This window comes from Lepidochelys olivacea (genome assembly GCF_965140295.1).
Source record: "Lepidochelys olivacea isolate rLepOli2 genome assembly, chromosome: 12".
NCBI classification, from domain to species: Eukaryota; Metazoa; Chordata; order Testudines; family Cheloniidae; genus Lepidochelys; species Lepidochelys olivacea.
The window spans coordinates 23,302,030-23,325,580 of NC_140422.1; the positions used below are offsets into that span (position 1 = coordinate 23,302,030).

At 41.6% G+C, this 23,551-nt stretch overlaps 1 protein-coding gene across 1 annotated transcript in view; it reads right to left on the reverse strand.

Annotated features, from left to right (window-relative positions):
* Window positions 1–23,551, reverse strand: part of SLC7A10 (solute carrier family 7 member 10) — a 93,749-nt gene that overhangs the window by 4,912 nt on the left and 65,286 nt on the right. Inside the window, exons 3-10 of the mRNA XM_084644494.1 lie at window positions 15,616–15,767; window positions 14,283–14,408; window positions 12,714–12,867; window positions 10,287–10,410; window positions 10,088–10,191; window positions 8,876–8,972; window positions 3,430–3,579; window positions 2,393–2,570 (exon numbers count right to left, since the gene is read on the reverse strand). Coding sequence (XP_084500620.1) covers window positions 2,393–2,570; window positions 3,430–3,579; window positions 8,876–8,972; window positions 10,088–10,191; window positions 10,287–10,410; window positions 12,714–12,867; window positions 14,283–14,408; window positions 15,616–15,767 — 1,085 coding nt within the window. The remainder of the gene's footprint in view (window positions 1–2,392; window positions 2,571–3,429; window positions 3,580–8,875; window positions 8,973–10,087; window positions 10,192–10,286; window positions 10,411–12,713; window positions 12,868–14,282; window positions 14,409–15,615; window positions 15,768–23,551) is intronic.

The window sequence follows — 23,551 nt, forward strand, 5'->3', positions numbered from 1 at the left end:
AGCAAGCTGGATGAATGGAGGAATGTGCCATGTCAAAGAGGGGCAGAAAACATGCAAAGGGAGAACTACAGTAACCTAAATGAACAAGTTGCAGCATCATAAAAATAAAACTTGAAATTTCGTGCCTCTTCCCACAGCTGAATACTCATAGTCCAGCTGAATGGAGTAATGTAGTGCCAATCTTTAAAAAAGGGAAGAAGGAAGATCCTGGGAACTACAGGCCAGTCAGCCTCACCTCAGTCCCTGGAAAAATCATGGAGCAGGTCCTCAAAGAATCAATCCTGAAGCACTTGCATGAGAGGAAAGTGATCAGGAACAGCCAGCATGGATTCACCAAGGGAAGGTCATGCCTGACTAATCTAATCGCCTTTTATGATGAGATTACTGGTTCTGTGGATGAAGGGAAAGCAGTGGATGTATTGTTTCTTGACTTCAGCAAAGCTTTTGACACGGTCTCCCATAGTATTCTTGTCAGCAAGTTAAGGAAGTATGGGCTGGATGAATGCACTATAAGGTGGGTAGAAAGCTGGCTAAATTGTCGGGCTCAACGGGTAGTGATCAATGGCTCCATGTCTAGTTGGCAGCCGGTATTAAGTGGAGTGCCCCAAGGGTCGGTCCTGGGGCCGGTTTTATTCAATATCTTCATAAATGATCTGGAGGATGGTGTGGATTGCACTCTCAGCAAATTTGCGGATGATACTAAACTGGGAGGAGTGGTAGATACGCTGGAGGGGAGGGATAGGATACAGAAGGACCTAGACCAATTGGAAGATTGGGCCAAAAGGAATCTGATGAGGTTCAATAAGGATAAGTGCAGGGTCCTGCACTTAGGACGGAAGAACCCAATGCACAGCTACAGACTAGGGACCGAATGGCTAGGCAGCAGTTCTGCAGAAAAGGACCTAGGGGTGACAGTGGACGAGAAGCTGGATATGAGTCAGCAGTGTGCCCTTGTTGCCAAGAAGGCCAATGGCATTTTGGGATGTATAAGTAGGGGCATAGCGAGCAGATCGAGGGACGTGATCGTTCCCCTCTATTCGACATTGGTGAGGCCTCATCTGGAGTACTGTGTCCAGTTTTGGGCCCCACACTTCAAGAAGGATATGGATAAATTGGGGAGAGTCCAGCGAAGGGCAACAAAAATGATTAGGGGACTGGAACACATGAGTTATGAGGAGAGGCTGAGGGAGCTGGGATTGTTTAGCCTGCAGAAGAGAAGAATGAGGGGGGATTTGATAGCTGCTTTCAACTACCTGAAAGGGGGTTCCAAAGAGGATGGCTCTAGACTGTTCTCAATGGTAGCAGATGACAGAACGAGGAGTAATGGTCTCAAGTTGCAGTGGGGGAGGTTTAGATTGGATATTAGGAAAAACTTTTTCACTAAGAGGGTGGTGAAAGACTGGAATGCGTTACCTAGGGAGGTGGTAGAATCTCCTTCCTTAGAGGTTTTTAAGGTCAGGCTTGACAAAGCCCTGGCTGGGATGATTTAACTGGAAATTGGTCCTGCTTCGAGCAGGGGGTTGGACTAGATGACCTTCAGGGGTCCCTTCCAACCCTGATATTCTATGATTCTATGATTCTATGTCAGACTGGCTCAGCTTACATCTCTGGGACCTGGCAGTAAACCCGGGCTATCCCTATCTGGATACCATTATGAAATAATCATTTCAATAAGGTTACTTTTTGAATATTTCCCCATTGTACAAGCCACTGAAACCTTTGCTAAATTCTAGAAAGTGGCGTATTAATGAGAGCACTTTTGTACAAGGGATGTCAGCTTCTTTGCAGAAAAGAACGGGTAAGCTAGTAGTGGTCTTCTGAATTTTACTGTCAGTCACATGCTAGCTACACCTCTTCACTGCTCTCTCTCTTCTTTGTTCTCTCTCTAGTCTGTTTCTGTTTCTCCATTTGCATTTCACAGCCTGACCTTAGCATCCTTATGTCTTATTGAAAAATTAAGCACTGAAAGTCTGCACTTTGACAGAAACCTAGTTCCTTCTGTGTACAGGTTTAGGGTCTAAAAATTGGCAGGGGTATCTTTATCAATAGGCAGTTTTCCCATGCTCTGTTATAAATCTGATGATTTCTTGTGCCCTATGCATCATGTTTTCCTGCTTCTAGCTTTATATTGTATATTGGCATTAAGGCAGTTCTCTTTCATGTGGTCAAGAAGTAAATAATTGGGGTAAAATCTAAACACTTTGATCAGCAAAATCCTGTCCAAAGAGCTCTGCAGAGCTGCATAATTTAATGGTAGTTTTGGTGAATGCCACACAGTCACTGGGACCCTTTGTGGATTGGTGGAAATGTAGACCTGAGAGGTTGAAACAAATTCCTACATGTTCATGAACAAACAGTGAGGCTGAATTAATGAACTATAATGTGTTCTTACCAGCTAGTCTATTTATACACTTTGGTTTATTTCTCCAGTATACTCCAAGAAAAAACACAGGCACTCCAGTTAATATGATGATTAGTCCAATTCCACAGACGACTGGCTCAGAATAGAAACTGAAGATCAGAAGAAATGCCCAAAATAGCAGGTAAGTGACTGGAACAAGGAGATTCACCTAAGAGGGCAGGGAAGAGAAGAGACATGTACAGAAATGTAACAGCATTCTGTAAGGTATACAGGGGAGAGGCAGTGAGGGCTAGTGGATCAAGCAATGGACTGGGAGTCACAAGACCTGGCTTCTATTTCTATCTGGCAAAACGCAGCTGTGTGAGCTTAGGCTTCACCTCGCTGTGTCTCTGTTCCCTCTCCCATCCTTTGTCTGCCTTGTCTCTTTAGACCAAGAGTGGCCAACTTGGGCCTGAGAAGGAGCCAGAACTTATCAATGTATATTGCCAAAGAGCAACAGTAATACATCAGCAGCCCCCCACATCAATTCCCCACCCCTGGCTCCCAGTGCCTCCCACTCACCGGCACCTCCTCCTCTCTCCCGGTCAGCTGTTTTGTGGCATGCAGGAGGCTCTGGAGGGAACAGGGGGAGGAGCGAGGGCATGCCAGGCTCAGGGGAGTGGGCGGACAGGGGTGGAGCGGGGACAGGGCCTGTGGCAGAGCCAGGGGTTGAGCAGTGAGCACGTCCTGGCCCATTGGAAAGTTGGCGCCTGTCACTACAGCCCTGGAGTCGATGCCTATACAAGGAGCCTCATATTAACTTCTGAAGAGCTGCATGCAGCTCCAGAGTCACAGGCTGGCCACCCCTGCTTTAGACTATAATTACTACTAGGCAGAGATATGTCTCTTGCTATGTGTTTGTATGGTACATCCCACCACAGGGCCTCTAGGCACTACCATAATAAACAACAGAAATAATAATAAACAGTACTTCAAGTTCTGATAAGGGATTTGCTGTGGTTGACACATTCTTTAGATTGTTAATAGGAAGACCATAGAACTAAGAAATTTGGCTTAAATATTTTCACCTTGATAGGTCTGAAGATTTTGGGTTTCTTCCAACGCAACACAATCAGGCCTATGATTGTCACTCCATAGCAGAGGTAGTTAATAAACGACACATAATTAATTAATGTGTACGTGTCTCCAACAAGCATGATGATAATTGTGGTCAAACACTAAACAAGAGAGAAGCACATTCTTGTTTGAGTCATCACCAGAAAGGCTTACTTAAAAACAACAACGAGCAATTACGTTCCTTTTCTTTACATCCCACACTGGGTGTTGCTACTGATTCCTGTGAGTCTGTTTACTAGATAAAACGTGTACCACAAAACCCCAGGCTTGAATGGAGATTCTGCATTTATTTTTTTTTATGTTGAAGTCAGATGCCTATAGATCTATTTATAAAAATGCATGGAGAATGTTCCCTGAAATGATGCTGCTGATTGTGGTCCTTCAATAACACCAGTGTATACTTGCAGAGCTCGCCTCACTAATGAGATGAATGACTCTGACAAGCTCTTGAAGCCCAATATTCAAAGGGGCCTCAAACCAGCCTTTGCATGTGCAGAACTGCGAGTGCCAATTAAGAGGCTGTCTTTGAAAATGATACTATTGATATTGGCATTGGGTAAATTTGATGACCCTGGTCAAACAATGACTAGAGGACACACCAGAAGTGGAAGGAAGTGGCCTGGATACCCAAAGAGGTAATGTGGAGTAAGAGATAGCCAGGGTGTGTGTAATTCTCCCCATTTTCCCTACAAAATGACTATGCACATTTTTAAGACCAAATGCTGGGCTTAATCCCACCATCTTGGTGTGCAGGGTCCTGAATTGAAACTCCAGTGATGGTCTGCTGCATAGGAGTGGGGGACATGGGGCAAGATGAGTCTGCAACCTGTGCATTGTGAACCTCATCCACGGGGACTTCTAGACTAGCATGCAAGAAGTTTCAGTGTAGCGATACAGGGAGTATCAGAGGGGTAGCTGTGTTAGTCTGCATCTTTTGCCGCTTTTACAGATCCAATTTGTAAAAGTTGCGTGTGATGAAGTGGGTTTTCACCCACGAGAGCTTATTCTCCAATACGTCTGTTAGTCGATAAGGTGCCCCAGGACTCTTTGCTGCTGATACGGGGAGTGTAGCTCATCAACCATGAAGGCACCTGTAGCGTACCTGGTGCTGCTATGTGGTTGAGGGGTTTTCCATTCCTTTTCCTCTCTTGATCACAGTGTTGGCTGAACTCCCAGCACAACCCAGATATTAAGGCTGTTCACAACAACCTTGGCTTAAGGCAGAATTTGTGATACTCTGTTCAGAAAGCAGTAGAACATCTGCAATGCGCCATAGCTGAAGAATGTTCAGCACCAATATTAACTATGTACTATGTCAAAAATGAACACGCTTTGAGAAAAGGCCTGATCACCTGACACCCACCCGCCCCGCCACCCGCAGTCAGCATATTTCCAGTGTTTGCGCTTCATAATGTATACGATCAGGTTGCACACAAGGGGATGAGGGTGCTAATGAACAGTAAGACCAATGAAGGCGACTGACTTTTAACTGGAGAATGCTATAGGATCTAAACTGCTGTAAGCTTTATTCCCAGGAAGACGCTTTCTGTAACTCAGTAACTTTAATCACCAAAAATTTCCCCCTGAATTGAAGCTTTTTCTTGCTTCCTAATGAAATCAATGGAGTTTTTAATCATGGACATCAAAGGGCACAGGATTGATCCTAAGTGCTGCAGGTGTAACTACACTGGAGAACAGAGTACTTACTGTACTTGCTTTTAATGGCTTCACTCCACCAATTTCTGTTGTGTGTTTTTAAAAGCTGCTGAACTCTAGGACAGGACTTCTGGCAAAATTAAAGTTGTCTCTTATGGGAAAGGATAGATTTCTTGTAGACAAACATTCTGTGGTTAGTACATTACTTTGTTCTAGGTGACCTGAATATATTATAAAGAATAAAAGCTTTAGCTTTCTTTTTTCCCAGCTAGTGGGACACGCTGAAAATGACCTATATCATTAATCTTTTTTGCATTACTACTGTTTAGATACTGGCAGATGGCTGGTAGAAATTTCCATGCATCCGCTTGCTTATTTGTACTTGCTTTGTTAGTGAATAACACTGTGTAATGTTAACAGAGCTGACTTACTGTTTATGGGCCAGATCCTGAGAGGTCTTGAGTGCCTCACTCCCCACTGACATTAGCCAGGAGTTAAGGATGCTCAGAAGATTGCAGAAAGGGACCCAATTGAGATAATTACGCCTCACTAAACTTAGGTTTTTCAAACATCTTTTGATCACATTTTTACCTGCATTAATCAAAACCCATATTTATTCTGCAACAGTGCTGTGTTCTAAAACTATAATAGTCATTCATCCATATGCAGTGTTACTGTCATACAAATGACCCAGAACTATAAAGTATCATCCATTAAATTCCAGAATCTGAGCGCCTGTAGATCCCAAGGTGGGATCCCAGAACCAATCATGATTTGTCTTTCCATTATTGTGAGACTTCACCCCGCTCAGATTCCTGTTTCCCATGACTATCTGGTTTGTGGCAGTACCCCTGAAGGTGGGCGGCTCTCATGTGCCACTGGCACCAGCAAATAATGCTAGAGGTCCAATGCATCCGATGAAGTGAGCTGTAGCTCACGAAAGCTTATGCTCAAATAAATTTGTTAGTCTCTAAGGTGCCACAAGTCCTCCTTTTCTTTTAGAGATCCAAGTGTCTCACCACTCCGTGTGCTCATGTGAATCCCTAAGGAGATCTCGAGACCTTGAAGACTTTCATCATGAAGCTGGTGACTTGAAAAGGTTTAAAATAGGAAAGCATAATATTTTATATCAATGTCATATAATACCTCCATCTGATTTGCTCTAAGTGCTCTCTTTGCCATGATTAGCTGGTTTTGTGGCAAAGCCCCTTAGGCTGATGAGATCTCAGGTGTAAGTGACACTAAGGTGATCAGCTCTGGTGTTCACTCATATCGGGATATGTATCCAGCGTATTCCTGATCAAATGACCCTGTTGCCAAATTGGTTGGCTCCCATTTCCCCTTCAAATACTTTCTTGAGTTCTTAGAGTGGAAAGTGTTGCTTGCGTGCCATACTGTTTGCTCTGATGACTATCCTGGTGGACAACAGTGCCACGGATAATGCTTGGGAAAAGTTTCAAAACATGTGACACAGGATGTCTGTACATCCTGTTCTGGCTGGGACAGTCCTTTTTTTAAGCCCTGTCCCGGCGATCCCGACTTTGGGCATTTGTCCCATTTGTTCTTGCCAACTTGATCAGCTGGCAAGAGCAAACAGGACAAATGCCCACTTTTGTCAAGAAAGTGGGGCACAAAGGAACATGGGTGGGCGATAATGGTGGTGAGCAGCAATGCCAGTCCCACACAGCGGGGGAGGCAGGGCTCCGGTGTGGGGCACGCAGGGCTTGAGTGAGCAGCAACGTCCGCCCCAGCCTTTGGGAAATATGGTCACCCTAAAGTGATAGCATCTAGAATCACAGAACTATAGGGTTAGCAGTGACCCCAAGGATCATCTAGTCTAATCTCCTGCCAAGGTGCAGGATTTGTTGTGTCTGAACCATCCAGGACAGATGGCTATCCAGCCTCCTTTTGAAAACCTCAGGTGAAGGAGCTTCCACGATCTGAATCTATTGAGCTGTGCACCCCAATAAAATAGACTTTTAAATGATTTGAACCCCATTCACTTTGCATTAATGACCACCTTGTTTAAACACCCAATTTTGGAAAGGAACAGCAAAAACATGGTAATCTTCTGAGACCTTAAGTAGGTCTACCTTAATGCACAGGCTACGATTAATTTAAAAAATCCTGATGCATTAATTAGGTTTGCCTAAAGTCTGATGTAATTTGCTATTGTAACTGCAGACTATAATATTTTTATATTACTATTTATATAGAAATTAATATTTCAGAGCAACACTTAGTACATCCCGAGATGTAAAATAAACCCCTACCGCTGAATGATTCATTAATATCCAGTGTTGGTTCTGTAATTTGCACAGTAATTTAAAGGGAATGTTCTCTACAAACTGGGTAGCTGGCATTTGTTTGATTTGCCAGTTCTGCTCTGCACAGGGAGCTTGCTCATGCTCTGGCTATTTCACAAAGTGATAGTCACTGACACTCAGCACATTATTTGAGCTGATGTATTTTTATGGACAAAGGGACTTTGCTTCATCTGCATCACCACAGCTCGGCTGCCCAATGAGTCCATATAGGAGCTGGATCTTGTTTTTTTTTATACACCGCACAGATTGCGTAGTGCAGCTCAACCAGAAAAGATTCCAGACACTGAGTTATGTGGGTGTGTATGGGCATTAAAGCCTGTGCAGGAAAGATGCCAGGGCACTGCTACCTTTTGGCTAAATCATGATTTTATATTAACATAGATTATGCAGAACGGTTACTGAGAAAAAGATAGTGCTGGGCTGTGATAGCACGACTGCTATAGCTAGCCACACACTGGGAGAATAACACACTGGGAGAATAATAATATGGGTGTAAATCCTGGATGCGCTGAAGTCAGTTGACTACCACTGCAATGCAAAAGCCTCTCATTAACTGCAGTGGGGCCAAGATTTCAGCCAATGTGCCTGTGAGGGAATTTTCATGCTAACCGTTATTGAAGCATGAGGAATGTAAAATAAAATATAACTGAACATTTTAGGCTTACTACAACCCTTTAGAACCCTACTAAACTCTGGAAGGAAGTGGCCTTCATCCCCATGATGTGTTGTGGAGTAAGAGAGAGTTGGGAGTGTGTAATAATTCTCCCTCTTTGTCCTACATGATGACTATGCACATTTTTAAGACCAAATGCTGGCTCAACCCCACCACCTGGCTAACAACTCAATCTGAGTAATAACTTGTGGAACTCACTGCTATAAGGTAAGTTTACATTCTGTAAAAAAACAAACCAAGAAACAAATCAAAATCTTTCCTTTCTACATTTTAAAATGTGTCGCCTTTTAATGTAATTGGGTGTCCCCCTTGTTTTACCCAATGTGTTCAGCTGGTATATGCTTCTTTTGAATCTGTTACGCTGATCTTCTCTACTCACTTTCTTTACAGGGCCAAAGTAAAGGGGACACATCCTGATTCTCCAGAAGCTCAATGCAGAGCATCAATGTATCACTGCACAAAGCATCTAGTTTTTACAGAACAACGAGTAGCATTTAGCCCTGTACCTGGGGCCCACTATGGCTATTAGCTTGGCAGCAAGCTCTGAACTAGCCCTGTGGAGTGGAATTAGCATTGACTGCAGGGAGATTTTCTCCACATTAAATGTTTGCAGTGAGCTGACAGAATCAGTAAAAGAGCTCACAATTTCTTAAATGAAGCATTTCAGTTTGCAAACAAAGATTTTTCTAAATTGCACTCCCGTTTAAGCAGATGAGACGTGACAGAAAAAATAAAACTTACACACACTAGAAGGGCAGGGATTGGGGTGCAGTGTTTAACGTGAATCATAGCAAGCAAGCTGGGCAAGTGACCTTCACGAGCTCCAGAAAAACATAACCTGGGAAGCAGAATAGGAACATTCAGTATACAAGTTACTCCAACATTTAGCTGCACTGTTTCATCAGCCTCCATCGGCCTGATTCAAAACCTGGGGGAGTCTTGGAGTGGAAGGATGTTCTAGTGGTTAGGGGGCTAGTCTGATACTTTGGAGACGGTGGTTCAATTTCCTGTTCCACTACAGACTTCCTGTGTGCCTTGGGCAAGTCAGTTAGGCTCAGATCCTCAAAGGTATTTGGAAGTTAGGAGCTAAGTACCTTTGCGCCTTAGTCTCAATCTGGCTCAGCAACCCAGCTGTAAATATAGGGCTTATAGAACTGCCCTCCTTCACAGGGATATTTTGAGGATAAATACATTAAAACTGTGGGCTCCCAGATACTATGGTGATGGGAACCATATAAATATCTACGATAGAGCCTAAATCAACAGTCTGTCCAGTGACTAATGAGCTTTGGATCAGGCCCAGTATCTCTCAAGGTTTTATGTTTTTAAATACCTGAATTGTTATGTTTTTAAATGTCCTCAGGTTTGTCAGGTCTCACCACATTTTGAGAGCACTAAGGTATGTGACTTGGCTAAAGCACTAAGGAGCTGTATTGTTACCTCTTTCCTGACAGATGTTTGTATTTTATTTTCTTACGGAACTCATATTTCTATTAAATTTAAAATTTAAATAGACTATGGGCAAGATTCTGGTTCCAGTTCCACTAGTGCAAACTACCCATCAAATGAATGGGTTTACTTTGGATTTATGTCCATGTCACTGAGAATCGAATTTGGCCCTACAACTCTCATTTCTTCAATCTACTTTTTGAGCTAAGCATAGCTTAGCTTGTAGCTACTGAAATTGTATTGTAAAATTACATTGTCTAAGTATGTAGCCAATGTTTTATTCTTAGTACAAATCATTCCATCAGACATTTCCAGTAGATCATAAGCGCTCTTTTTCAGGAGATCCTGCTATTCAGTATGATATCTGCTGACTGAAATGGCACAATTCATAATTTAATGTTTCTAATGTGCCCAACACTTGAGATCAAGGTCTATAACACACAAAATGTCTAGCAAGCATTGTAGAAAATTAGATAATGTTCATAAAATTGCACTCCAACTAACCTTGATGAGGTAAAAAGGTATCCATTTATTCCTCCAAATGTAGATAAGGCCACTGAGACTGGCATAACCCAGGAAAAATAGCCCAGTAACTTTTCACCAAATGTCTAAAGCAACAGAAGGCAGAGAAACTGAAATATACTGCACAGCACAGAACTGAAATTAAAGTGTATTTTAGACATCCATGGAATGGTTTACTTACTACTGCCACAGCATTGGAGGACAAGAGCTCTTGAGGTGACATGGCAGTGAAATATGCAATATTGGTGAATGTATACACAAATGTCACCAATGGGATGGATATGAATATGGCACGAGGTAGGTTCCTAATTGAAGAATTAGGAGGTTTGATGAGAAATTACATTCACATATAACTGGACCATACCACCCCACCCATTGTCCCTCCGCCTCATGGCAACTTTGGAGAAGTTTTTATCCAGTTTTGTGCTTTACTGCCCCTCCTTCCTCCCGCCACCCCATATCTGTACTTCTCTCAGTAGCTTGACATATTGCAGTTCTGAGAATACTAAAACCATTACAGGGCTTCAGGATATCACCACAGAGCTGAAGCCCATCAAACAGAATTTACAACATGGCTGCGATGGAGATACTAGAAAGCTTTTTCTTCATAAAGAATTCCTATACGTTTTCTATGTTGTGTAAGCTATACGGTAATAACTAACAAGACTAATAATGACAGGTTTCAGAGTAACAGCTGTGTTAGTCTGTATTTGCAAAAAGAAAAGGAGTACTTGTGGCACCTTAGAGACTAACCAATTTATTTGAGCATAAGCTACAGCTCACGAAAGCTTATGCTCAAATAAATTGGTTAGTCTCTAAGGTGCCACAAGTATTCCTTTTCTTTTTAAGACTAATAATGTTTCTGTAAGTTTAAGTTAGTTTACATGAGGCTCTGTTTGATAAAAATGATGCCATGGAAAATAACGGGACTTGCCTTTTTCTCTCATTTATTCATTGAGAAACTTAGCCAAGTGACGAAAGCATTCTACAGACTGTGAGAGCTGTTTAGTGTGTACACTCCACTCAGGCTAATGTGTTCACTATAGCTCTGATTTTTGACTTTGTCAGATGAGCAAAAAAGATTAATAAACAGTTTTCACCAGTGTAGTTTTGCAAGGTTTTGGTATAGACATGAAGTTGGGTTTTATTTCTTTTCCCTAATGAAAATAGCTTTTTATTTTGTATTTCTCCCTCAAAAACTGTAGAATTGATAAAATTCCATTGTAAAACTTTCAGAGAGCTGGAATTGGCATCTCTAACACTCAGTTTAACCTGATGGGTTATCAATAATGTGCCAAACTGTTTTTTTTCCTGTAGCTATAGATGCTACAAAACACAAACTGAATTATTTTTCTTCTTAAACTTGTGCATATGACAGTAGTATCCAATTCCTGCTGGCAAACACTACATTAATTCTTTCCCTTGTTTCTTTTTTGCTCAGTTGAGACCACACTAGGAAATTCTGGATGTTTGTGAAAATGTTTACAGTTGCTTGAGAGAGCACCATACGTACCTCCTTTCCCCTTAAATTCTTTAAAGATTTATAAATTGATTTATAAATATGCATAACTTTATGTACATGAACATCTCACTACTTACATAGGTAAAGTTAAAGTATGCAAATAAGTTTTTGCAGGGTTGAGGCTGTAATTTGTTTCCATCCAGAATGTGTAATACGTGAAATTATACTTTGCTTAACTGGGGATGTTGGGGTACGTGTGCTGAACATCCAGAAGCAATTGAAGACCCAAAAACTCTCGTATGAATTTATTATTCTATTTTTTCATCTCAGAAATTCTGAAACCTTTGCGCTTTTGCTGCTTCTTGGTGGAAATCACACTCCCCCTGGCTTTTCAAACATGATGGAGGATAACTCATTTCAAAGCCTGCACTATCAGCACCAAACCTGATGCCAATCACCCTGAGAGAACTTTCTTTCTATAGCCAGCAGCCAGTATCCACACTGCACATATAACTGAAGAAGGCAGGTTTCAGAAGTGTTTCATAAATGGAGTGGAGTGGGGGAGGGAGAATTCTGCCTCTTCTGTAAAAAGACATTTTAATCTCTTCTTTATGTGTTCCCTTTGGGGGGAAATGTTGTCTGAAGAACCAAGACCACAGACAATATGTTTTGGTATTATATAGATATAAAATACACACACACACACACATAAAATATAATGTAATTTTGTGAGGCATCCCATCAATGATATAGATTAATACATAAACAATAGCTAGTTATGTTTAGTGCCATTAACATATAAGCAATAGGTAGTTATATTTATGTTTAGTCCCATTAATATAGATTAATATGTAAGCAACAGACAGTTCAATAATGCCATAATGTCAGTGTTACACCTATATGATATCTTCTTTCGGTGAAAGCTATGTCTAACTTGATGGGCCAAATACATTCTTAATTTCAGCACCTTCATTTAACTTGCCTCATTTGGGATCTAAAAAGGAAGGTAATTACCTTTACTTCGGATACGTATAGACATTTAGTGATGTCAGTCCTCCTGCAGAACACACTGTGCATAGTACCAACAGACTGATCCCACTGTCTTTACCTCAAAAGTATCTGGGTCATATGGAAATAAATACTTGCCTGCGGGGATCAACTAATTCTTCTGTGACATAATTCAAGAAGTTCCACCCACTGAATGCAAATGACCCTTGAAGAAAAGCTAATGCTAATTGTCCCACAGATGGAGACATCCAAAAATCAAATGCATTGCTTGGTGTCAGTTCTTCATAGTTTCCTATAGACAGAACAAAAGCAAGAAGTTAAGTCAGAAGTGTAAACTATTTTGATGGTGACTGGTGGAAGTGCCACCTACCCGGGGAACCAGGACATAAGAAAAGTATTATTTTCAGAGAATTGTAAACTTCCTAGAATTGTGTTCATTCAATTTTATATTACGTTTACTAACCTTAGACTGTGCTACACTGGTTTGCACCCTGAGAACTGGGAAACATTAACATTAAACTACCAGTGCTTCTTTTAGATTCTCATACAAAACTGTCCTGGGGCACAGCCTTGATGGTGTAAATTGTCATAGCTGTATAGACAGAGCTGCCACAAAACCTGTGTGATCCCCATTGACTTCAAGGGAACTATGACAATTTATACCAGCTCAGCATTGGTCTCTGATGCCCTACACTTTCATCTCATCTGAATGGAGTGAGTGTCTCCTCTACAGGAATCCAGGGTTCTTCGATAACATTCACTCTACTTTGAAAAAAAAAACCCTGCAGGGCAGGTGGAATTTTTCAGGCTGTGGGGCTTTTTTATTTTTAACCTGGAAAGTGGTGCCCTTGCCTCTTCCTGTTGTAAATACTGTATTTCTGTCCTCTCTACATGACCCATTTCACACATGCTGAAAACATCATCATCCCTTGGGTCCTGTGCTTTTCATTAAGGGGCTGAATCAGTAAGATACACAAGCACTTGTCTAATTTTAAGTACGTGAGTAGTCCCATTGCTTCCAGGGGAACTGGAACTACTCATATACTTAAAGTTAGGCAACTGCTTACATTGCTTGTTGATTTAGGGCCTATATTTCTTAGGATTATTTTATACAGAGTTCATCAAAAGCAATTAAAATTTGAGGAACATATCATTGATAAAATTACATTATAAATCTACCCAGTGAGATATTTCTCAATATTTCAGTTCCACGCTTTACTTTATTGAAAACAACAGTTTTCTTTGAGAGAGAAACTTGTGCAAGGATGCTACATCTTATTTCTGTAGTATGTTGCCTGTTTGATATCATGCTATGTTCTGAAGAATACTTCCTTTGTGATTGCACCCGTACTTGGAAGGAATCCTGTAGCTTCAATTAACAGCAATTAATATTAATTATTTTCAGTTTAGTTACACATTTATGTGCACCTTACACAGTGGTGTCTTTGCTAGGCCCTGCTTGAAACTTGGCCTCCCACAGATCAAGTAACTTCACCGGCTACCTCCTTCTCCAGTTTCTTTCAAATACAAATGCTTGCTAATTGTAGCAGAGAACTCTGTCAGCAGGGGAAATAAAATAAGCCCTCAGAATTCTTCCCCTGCCTGCTAAGAACTAGAAAACAAGGGGATGGGTACAACAGGCTTTCTAAAGAGAATTTAATTTTACCAATAGTACAGTACTGATGGTTAGGCTTTCTCAGTGAGTACCTTTAAAGATCTGTATGAAGCCCATAGTAATGATAAGGGCCAAGGCTAACAGTTTTCCTGCTGTAAATATATCCTGGATGCGAGTTGCCCATCGAACGCTGGAGCTGTTCACCCAAGTCAGGAGTACTAGAGAGCAGAAAACTGAATTCAGTGGAACAAAATTTTGTATATTTCAGAATATTCATTAACAAATGCTGAGAAACATAGACTGCTAGTTTCCTATCAGCAGACCAGATGGAAATCTAGCTTGGGTTTGGATTGGTCTGATGAGCAGGATTAACTCCACCCTAGAAAACTGCCTGTTTCAGAAGGACATTTGCCAGAGCTCTATCCCTGATGCCCCCATCAATACTTAGGAAGTCCTAATTGTGGGGAGGGACTTCTGTGAACTGAGGGCATGTGTACACTACAAAATTAAGTCAACCTAACTTACGTCGGCATACAGCTGCTGCAGTAATTACATTACTTGTGTGTGTCTACACTTCGCTTCCTGTGTTAGCAGTGTGCATCCTCATCAGGAGCACCGATTAAACTGTCAGTGTGGGGCATTGTGGGATGGCTTCTGAAAGCCAGCAACAGTCGATGTTAGTAATGTAGTATCTACACTGACACTGCGTTGACCTAACTGCATTGACATTGACTCTACGCTTCTTGTGGAGGTGGCTTTATTAAGTCAGTGTAGTGGGCAAGTCATGGCAGCAGGAGTGAACCTTTAGCGTAGACACGTACATAGTTAGGTCGATGTAAGCTGCTTTGCATTGACCTAATTCTGTAACGTAGACCAGGCCTGAGTGGAAGTGGTGAGTCTCTCCATCCCTTTTCATTCTGATTTTCTCCCCTCTGGGTCCTTAGTAATTAATTAAGAACTGGTGGCATTTGTTTTTTTACACACACATATAAAGTACTTGTGAATTGCTAATCCATTTGTTGAGTTAGCAACAGTGGTTTAAATACAGTGAAAGGTTCTTAGCTACACATACTGAGCCCTACCCCTTATTCATCTTTCAACCTGAACCTCAGACCTCAGTTTATACCTAATCCAGATGGGCACATCTCCTCTTTGGTCCATTTCTTTGTGGAATATATCACCCTATAGTACACAATGAAACTGAAAATAAGACTCAGCTGAGCCAGCATGATATATAGCACCTCCCCTCCTCACATCCAGCCTCCGACCACCATAGTGGAATTGCCTTGGTTGCTGCAAAGGGGACTTCAGTGACCATTAGGGTGGGGTGGGGGATGGATTTGCCCCTTAGAGAATATTAAACCTCTTTGACGTAAAGATGACCTAAACTTCATAGGAGCATAAAGAACATTAGGAAATACTCACATAAACACACCGTGGAGAGGACCCTGGAGGCATTATAGGGTGGGATGCAATTAGGGAACACCGGTTGTAGAACATAGTTTGAAAATGTCAATGCGATAACAGCCAGGCTGGTAGGGTACATGATAAGCACTGCACTCCATAGCAGCAAAAACCTGTATTCACAAGAAAACCATTGGTGCTGCTGTTATGCCAGTAAGAATCATTTGACTGTACAACAGTTTCATAATCTGATGACTATCTTTATAGGAGGCTCAGAATTAGGTAGCTATTTTTCTAAACCCCACCAAAATAATCACTTCTCTGATTTCCCTCAACCTTTCTTTACTCCTATTTTCCCAGCTCAATATGTTTTTTCATTTAAATTTGATGTGATACAGCGCACAGTTTAAACATGCACACAACAAGGAATAGAGACATACTGTCAGCATATTGAGGTAGCTTTGCATGTCACAGTGAGAGTATCACCAATGGATTAAATGGTGCCCCTGGAAAGGAAAAAGATGTGTTCTAGCACTAGGTGTTACCACAACACACTCTTTGTTCTTTAATCTTAAAGTTGTCTTGAGCATTGTCTAATGGCTAGAGCAGAAGTTCTGAGCTATATTCCTGACTGGGCCATGGACGCTGTGACTTGTGTCAAGTTTCTGCCTGCCCTTTATTTATAGGTGCTTCTGTTTTTGTTAGCCCAACCTGAGACACATAGGACCTGAATAAGAGCAACTGAGCACCCGCAACTTCTACTGACTTCAATGGTATCTGAAACGGGTTGCCCAAAATGAGTGAATCTTTTGAAAATGTAGGCCTTTACATTCCTCAGTTGCTCACTCTGTGGAAGGGGTTAAAAATACCTGCCTCACAAAGATGTAGGAAACCTAGCTGATGTTTATAAAATGAGATCACTGGATGAAAGGGGTATATAAAGAAAAAGTATTATTTATGGATTGCTTGTCTCTGACTAAGATACTTTGGTGCCCAGTGAGCTTCCTTCTTGCAGGAACAGAACCCTCAGGCCTCACTTCTGAACACTTCAGAGGCATCTCCTTTGGTCAGATGGAGCCTCACAAACTTTCAACATGTTCAGCGGTTTTTACTTTAAGAGGGAAGCATTCATCTTAACTTAAAATAAAAAAATTCTCTTAGGCACTGGATGGGAACTATGTGGTAAGATGTAATCAATACAAGAAGATGAGATGCTACTGATTTTTATATATATATATATATATATATAGTAGTGGCATGCATAACACAGCACCTAGTCCAGGGTTGTTCTCTTATAAGCTCTTCTTTCCCAGCATGCCTTTCTGTAGCTGGCCCTTTAAATTTGGCAGAGCAAAGCAGCTCCAGCCCTGAAGGAGTCATTTTAAAACTCATTGTTCTTTGCTGCACCCTCCTTTCTTGTCGCTGGTAAGTGCTCTTTGTTCCTGTTATGTTAGTTTTCCCCTTTTTGCTCCAGAGGATTATGGCATGTTCTTGCACTTTCTTTTTCTTATAAACCACTGTATCATTAACTTTGCCAATCAACTGGCACATGGAAAGAATTGGTTACATTTCAAAATGACAAAATGTACTTTAAAACCCCCACACCATTTCTCTCTTTCTTTACCTTTTTTGAGTAGTTTTCCTTCAGTTTTCATTGCTTTAAAGAGGCTAGCTCAGCCAAGTTCTTTCACACTGTTTATTATTATTTGTATTACTGTAGCGCCTAGGAGCGCCAGTCATGGACCAGGATACCATTGTGTGAGGTACTGTACAGACACTGAATTTTACATAATAATTGTTATCCTGTGGCTGTGTGAAAAAGCATAACACCAGGTGTTTATCTGTGCTGTTCGTAGTTGTTTTTGGGATGTGAATGTTACTTAGTTATAACACATTTTGAAGTATTTTTGGATTCTCTCTAAAGGAATTTATTTGGATTATAATGTTAGAGCCTGAGGGTTAAATAATCAAAGATTAATAAAACTTAAAGATTGAAATAATCAGTTGTTGACAATGCTGATCTCTGACAATGCTGACTCACCTGATTGCTTTCCTGGTTAAATGAAAGTGCTCCTTTCCCCTCAAACCAGCCTCTGCCTGAGTGTATGCAATTTTGATGGGTGTGGACTGGTGTGAGTGCACTGTAGCACTGACACATGTGTGTGCAAGGACTGGAGTGTTTGTGAGTAAAACTCATGAGTTTTTCCTATTAATGTTGTATCATCTTCATGTACAGTGATGAATGCAGCAAAGTCCACATAGTGGTGTATACAGGTGAAAATGCATATGCCCATTGGAAGCAAGAATTTGAAAATCAGGTCCTAAAAGCAATATCTCATTCAACATCGGCAGTCACTTGTACAGTGCAATATTAAGCACATTAAAATTGGTATTTGGTACTATGAAATTTACTGGGAATGTGAATAATTCAGTAGAGAGATCTCATAGTCAATTTGTTTCACGTGGAATGAAGTATATGTAGATTTGATAAAACCAATTAAGTTAAATGCAGATTGTTGCCAGAGGATTATGAAGCCAAACAGTCAAAAGGGAGCTCAAAACAGAGATCAAATGATGATGAAAGGATGATACAATTAACATTTAGGCATATTTTAATCTTAATTTTGCTATTATTCTCAGGTGTTTTAATTAAATCCTGGTCTTGAGTAAAAGATATTAACACTTGAGCCCAAACTGGTATTTGTTAAAAGGGGTTCAATTTGTTCCTATTAAGCTTGGGGGAATTAATGCACAGATGGTTATCCAACATGATGAGTCGCCAAGGTAACGTTTGTGTCTAAACTACGACATGGGTGGGAGAGTATGATTTACAGAACAGAAAAAGAACTGTTTTGAGTAAACTAAGGCCTGGCCTATATTTAAAAGTTAGGTCTACATAGCTACCGTGCTCGGAGCGTGAAACATTCACCCTCCTGAATGTCTTTATTAAGCCGATCTAACCTCCCCACTATAGACATGGCTAGGTTGATGGAAAAATTCTTCGGTAGACAGCTTCCTCCACTTGGGGAGGTGGATCAGCTACAGCAATGGGAGAGCCCCTGCAGCCGCTGTAGGAAGCAGCTACGCGATGGCACTGCAGTGGCATAGCTGCAGTTGTAGCTGTGCCACCTGTGTTTAAGTTTCTGTATTGTCAGTGGAATACATAACTGCCAAACTAAACAGCAAGGCAAATGGTTAAAGCCGCGGTGATTTATTTTCTTAGCAGTTCCAGTCATGAAGATCGCATACTAGGGGACTTTAACCAAAGCTGATAATACAAAAAGTTCAGCTTTGAAAAAAGAAAGGGCAGTTATGCCATGTAGTCAGGTAACTGCCCCAGGTGTTTGGATGGAAAGTCATGCTCCTGAGACTTGATCTGTGTGTCTGAGAATGTCAGGGCAGCAGAAGCTGAAGCCTTATGTGATAAACTTTTGGGATTATCGCTGTAATTCACTACTCCGGTGGAATCTGAGATGTTAAAACCATTCTTGTCTTACCAAAGCTGAGAAGGAGTCAGACATTTTAGAAAAAGAGGTTTAGACAGTTTAAAATAAGAACTAGGGGACTTAGGCGCTGACTTTTTTGTTTTTCTCAGTGGGTGCGCCACCCTGGCTCTGCCCCAAGGCCTCAGCCCTACTTCATCCCTTCCCTCAAGGCCTTGCCCTCGCTCCACCTCTTCCTGCCCCCGCTCTGCTCCCTCCCCCGAGCCCCCGCACCTGTCACTCAGTTCTCTCAGCCCCTCCCCCAAAGCCCCCCCACCATCCTGTTGCTGCTCCTCTCCATCCTCCCCTGGACCCCTCCCACCAGCTGCCTAAGAGCTGATTGGCAGCCAGGCCCGGAGCTCCACGGAACAGCTGATCGGCGGCTAGCCCTGGGGCCCACTCAACAGCTGTGGCTGGTGTGTGCTGAGCACCCCCTATTTTTTATCATGGGTTCCAGGGTGTCTGTGCTAGGGCCCAAATCTTCAAAGATATTTAGGTGCCTAACTCCCACTGAAATCAATAGGTGTAAAGTGCTTAAGTACCTTTGAGGATCTGGGCCTAGGGAAAATGTAGTTGTTCTTGTCAGTGATTTAGAGGGATCAGATTAAACGGAGCCGTAGCCCTGTGACACACTGCCTTTTGTTTACTGTGAGAAGATCTGAATGTACGAACTTTCAGTCGGAAATGTCAGTGGTGTGAGTGGCTAGCAGGAGCTGAGGTGCCCGACTAGCTCCTGGATGTTTCTAGGAGCAGCCTACTGTAAAAGTGCCAGTCAGAACACTTCCTTTATGTAGGCATCATGGGCTGGTGAACAGAGCATGGGTCTGGGCATCAGCAATTCTCAAATCCTAATCCCATCTCTGTTCCTGAGTGTGAGGCCTAGAACAAATTGCAGCCTTGGCGAGCCTCATTTCCCCTGTCTGTGGGATAATACAGGCCTCCCCTTGGTACTCTGAGAAACAACTTGTTAATGTTTGTGAAATGCTTTGGAAGTGGAAAGTGCTGAGTATTATATTTATTGCTCTTAATTCCTCAGCATCCATGATAGTTCTTGCTTGGTTACTCTCTAGAGAGTCCTGGAGGAAGGAGACAAAACTGCAGAGGAACGTCTCATTTCCTCGTGGACTCTTCCTGCATGCCATGCCTCTCTTTCCTTGAGTGAGATGAATGATCTTGTGTTTGAGGAGTGTTCAGACACTCTTTCTGCATGTGGTGATGGACAAGACAAGGGTTTTTTTCACCTTACCAAGGACCTAACCCTGCAGGGTGCTGAGTATCTCCTTGACGGGCTGTGAGCTCTCAACTGGTGTGGCAATCAGTGGGGCTTAAGGGCACTTGGCACTACTCAGGATTGGCCCTTAACTGGCTTGTAGGACCCAGTGTCCTAGAGCCATTGTTTGAAACAGGAAGGAGGTCAGACATGGAGAGGAGTTCGGTAACAGCAGAGCTGGAGTCAAGAAGTTCATTTGATCCACATCCCAAGCAATTTTTCAGTTTGCTAACATGACCCTGGAGGCTCTTTTGAGGCTTCCTCAACATGATCTTAATAGGTAGCTGTCTGTAGCCACTAGGAGCTTTACACAGGCCAGAAGGCCAGGACCACTTTCTTCAGGATAGAGCCCTTAGCTACAAAGCCTGTTGGAGTTGGTGGTGGTAAGACTCCAATTGACTTTAATGGGCACTGGATCAGGCCCTTTCCTGTTTGAGACACACTCTGGTGTAAATGTAAATCTACTAAGGCTTTTACTGATTTATTATTTTTGGATGGATTTGTAACCTACGTAAACATATTGTTCATTCTAGGCCAACGCTGTGTATTATGCAAGCATCCCTGGAGAGTAATTCTCCTCATCTACATTTTGGAAACAAATTAAAAAAGTATTGAGATCAAACATTCTCTCTTTTTGCATTTGGGTAATGAGAGCCTACTGGATTGAATAAAACAGTTATTGAATATATAGATGTACTCCAGGTCAAAAAAGCATCCCAAGCTGAATTCACAAGTCAAATGGATAAAAATGAAAACAGTTCATACAAATATCTATTTTACCTACTGATATTTAAAAATATGCATTAGACATAAATAGAATGATGGAATCAAAGTACATTTCTCTTTAAGATTTGAAACCCATGGAAACTAGTAAATAAATCTCTCTCTCTCTCCACATCTATAGATATATAGATATGAATGATATGATACTATGAAACTGGTGCATCTTTAAAACATGAGGAAAACATCTTGCTCTGGAAACTATAACAAAGATAGTCCCATAAGGACAAAAAATCTCTGTAAAATTATCAACCATTCTAATTATTCCTAGCATTGTCTCAAATGCAGGTTGAATTTTTGCTTTCAGAATCTTGAGGCTTTGTAATAAATGAAAACATTTAACTTCTTATAAGTTCATTTAAGGCATGTTTTGTTTAAAGTTGGAGGTAGCATTTATTAAAGCCTTGGCTTAGGTCTCTATGCTGGACGTAATATTTATTGATTTATATGAAGTACTTGATATGGTCAATAATGATCTGATTAAAAAAAAGCTTACCTTTAGTTACATTGTTCTTACTGAGCATAGAGAAGAAAGATTATATTTATCAGAAATGCATTAGTAAGTTTTATGAACCTGAACTTGTTGGTTAAATGCCACAGGCATACATATGAAGCCTATTATTTACTATTTTGGGTAATGTTCTTTTTATGACCTGTATACACATGAAAATCCGTATGTATGCAAATGCACTGCACCCAGTTACACTGCTTTGGCAATACAGGATGTGACAAAAATACTGCAGTTAGTGTGATCATATTCAAATGCTATTTAAAAATTATATCATAAAAATAATAGGAAAAAAAGGAAAAATTAGGCTCATTGGCATAAGATTCAAGCTAGTGCTATACCATCCAACTCTTTTTCTTTTTACTTAAAAAATGAGAAAGAGAGAGCGAGCGTAACTCCTCCTTGGAAATGTACATCATGCAAAAATATGACAAAGGGAAAAGCTAATCCAAACTGCATGTGCAAAGGGACACTGCTACACTGTGGGTTTTGTGTGATTACTAAGGAAAAGGACAGCAGGGTTATAGGCAAGATTTTTAAAGATGCCTAAGGGATTTGGAAGCCCAGTTCTCATTAAAATTAATGGGAATTGAGTGCTCCACTCCCTTAGGACATAATTCCCAAAAACATATTTGTAAAGTTCTCCAAAGAGCTGGATCTCAATCAGCTTGGCTTTAGAAATTAATCATTTTGGTTAGTTTGTCCTTGATAATTTGCTGTAGCAAAGAATCACACCCTGGATGCACAGTCCTGCATACCTTTCTCATCTTCCTACCGTACTCCCAGGTTGTGCAGGCACAGGGTCATACCATAAAGGGTAGCACATAGGAGGCTGCTCCCATTTTCTTGTCTATATCCTTTCCTGCAGCTGCTTCTTCCCTTGTCCCATGCAGATGCTCATTCCCTTCACAAAACCAATCTCTCTCCCTTTCTGCCCCCCAGTATCACCCACCATATTCCCAGCACTATCCTACCACTGTTTCTCCATCCCTATCCACCTTCAATGTTGCTTACTCCTATTTGGCCCTTCCCATGCCAGCTTCCTTCTGCTTGTCTATTCCTCTCTGGCTTTTAAGTAGCTCCCACTGCCCTCCACCACTGGCCTGACCAGGATTCCCTGTTGGCACCCCGCTTTTCTACTGACCAGGCTGCCCTCTCAGATTAACCACCATCTCAGTGAGCAGATCTCTGTAGTGATAATTGAGGCCTAGTGAGCCTAACATTGGGAAAGTGGATACAAGTTTATAAAGTGTTAAATAACTTATCACAACAAATGTTGATGGGAAAGGTGTAAAAGGGAGACAAAGACCAAATTAGTCTAAACAAAAAGTCCTAGTGAAATAAATGATTGTTAAAATCATGCCTAGTAAAAGAAAGAAAAGTGGGACTACAAATCAATGGACTAAAATTGGTGTGTAGGAAATTAGGCCTAATTGGTGGACAAAATAATCAGGGGATGGACTATTCCACCCACCACTCCCTTCTGGGGTCCTCAAAAAGAGTCTTTTGTGGGAAATTAGCAACCACAATGGTGGATGCCTGAAAGATGGGAGACCACAAAGGGCTTCACCATTATGGCTGCCACCCCGGCAGCTCCTGGGATCCACAGTGACACTACTGGGTCTGATCCTGAGAGATATCCTGACCAGAGTTGGCCAAAGAAAAGCACCCACATGACATCATCGCCTCCACCGGCTTCCACTAAATCCCAAACACCATCTGGGGTGTGAGATTTAGTTAGTCCCCTCGTGTGTTCTTTTCCTTCCCCACTTCCTCAACTATCACTTAGCCAGAAAAGGTGCCTGAAGACTCCTCAACCCTATGTCATACTCTTATGACATCCTTTGGTTTTCTCCTCAGGAGCACAAATGAAGTCATTTTGGAGATAGAGAACTGGAGCATTATTTTTCATCAGTA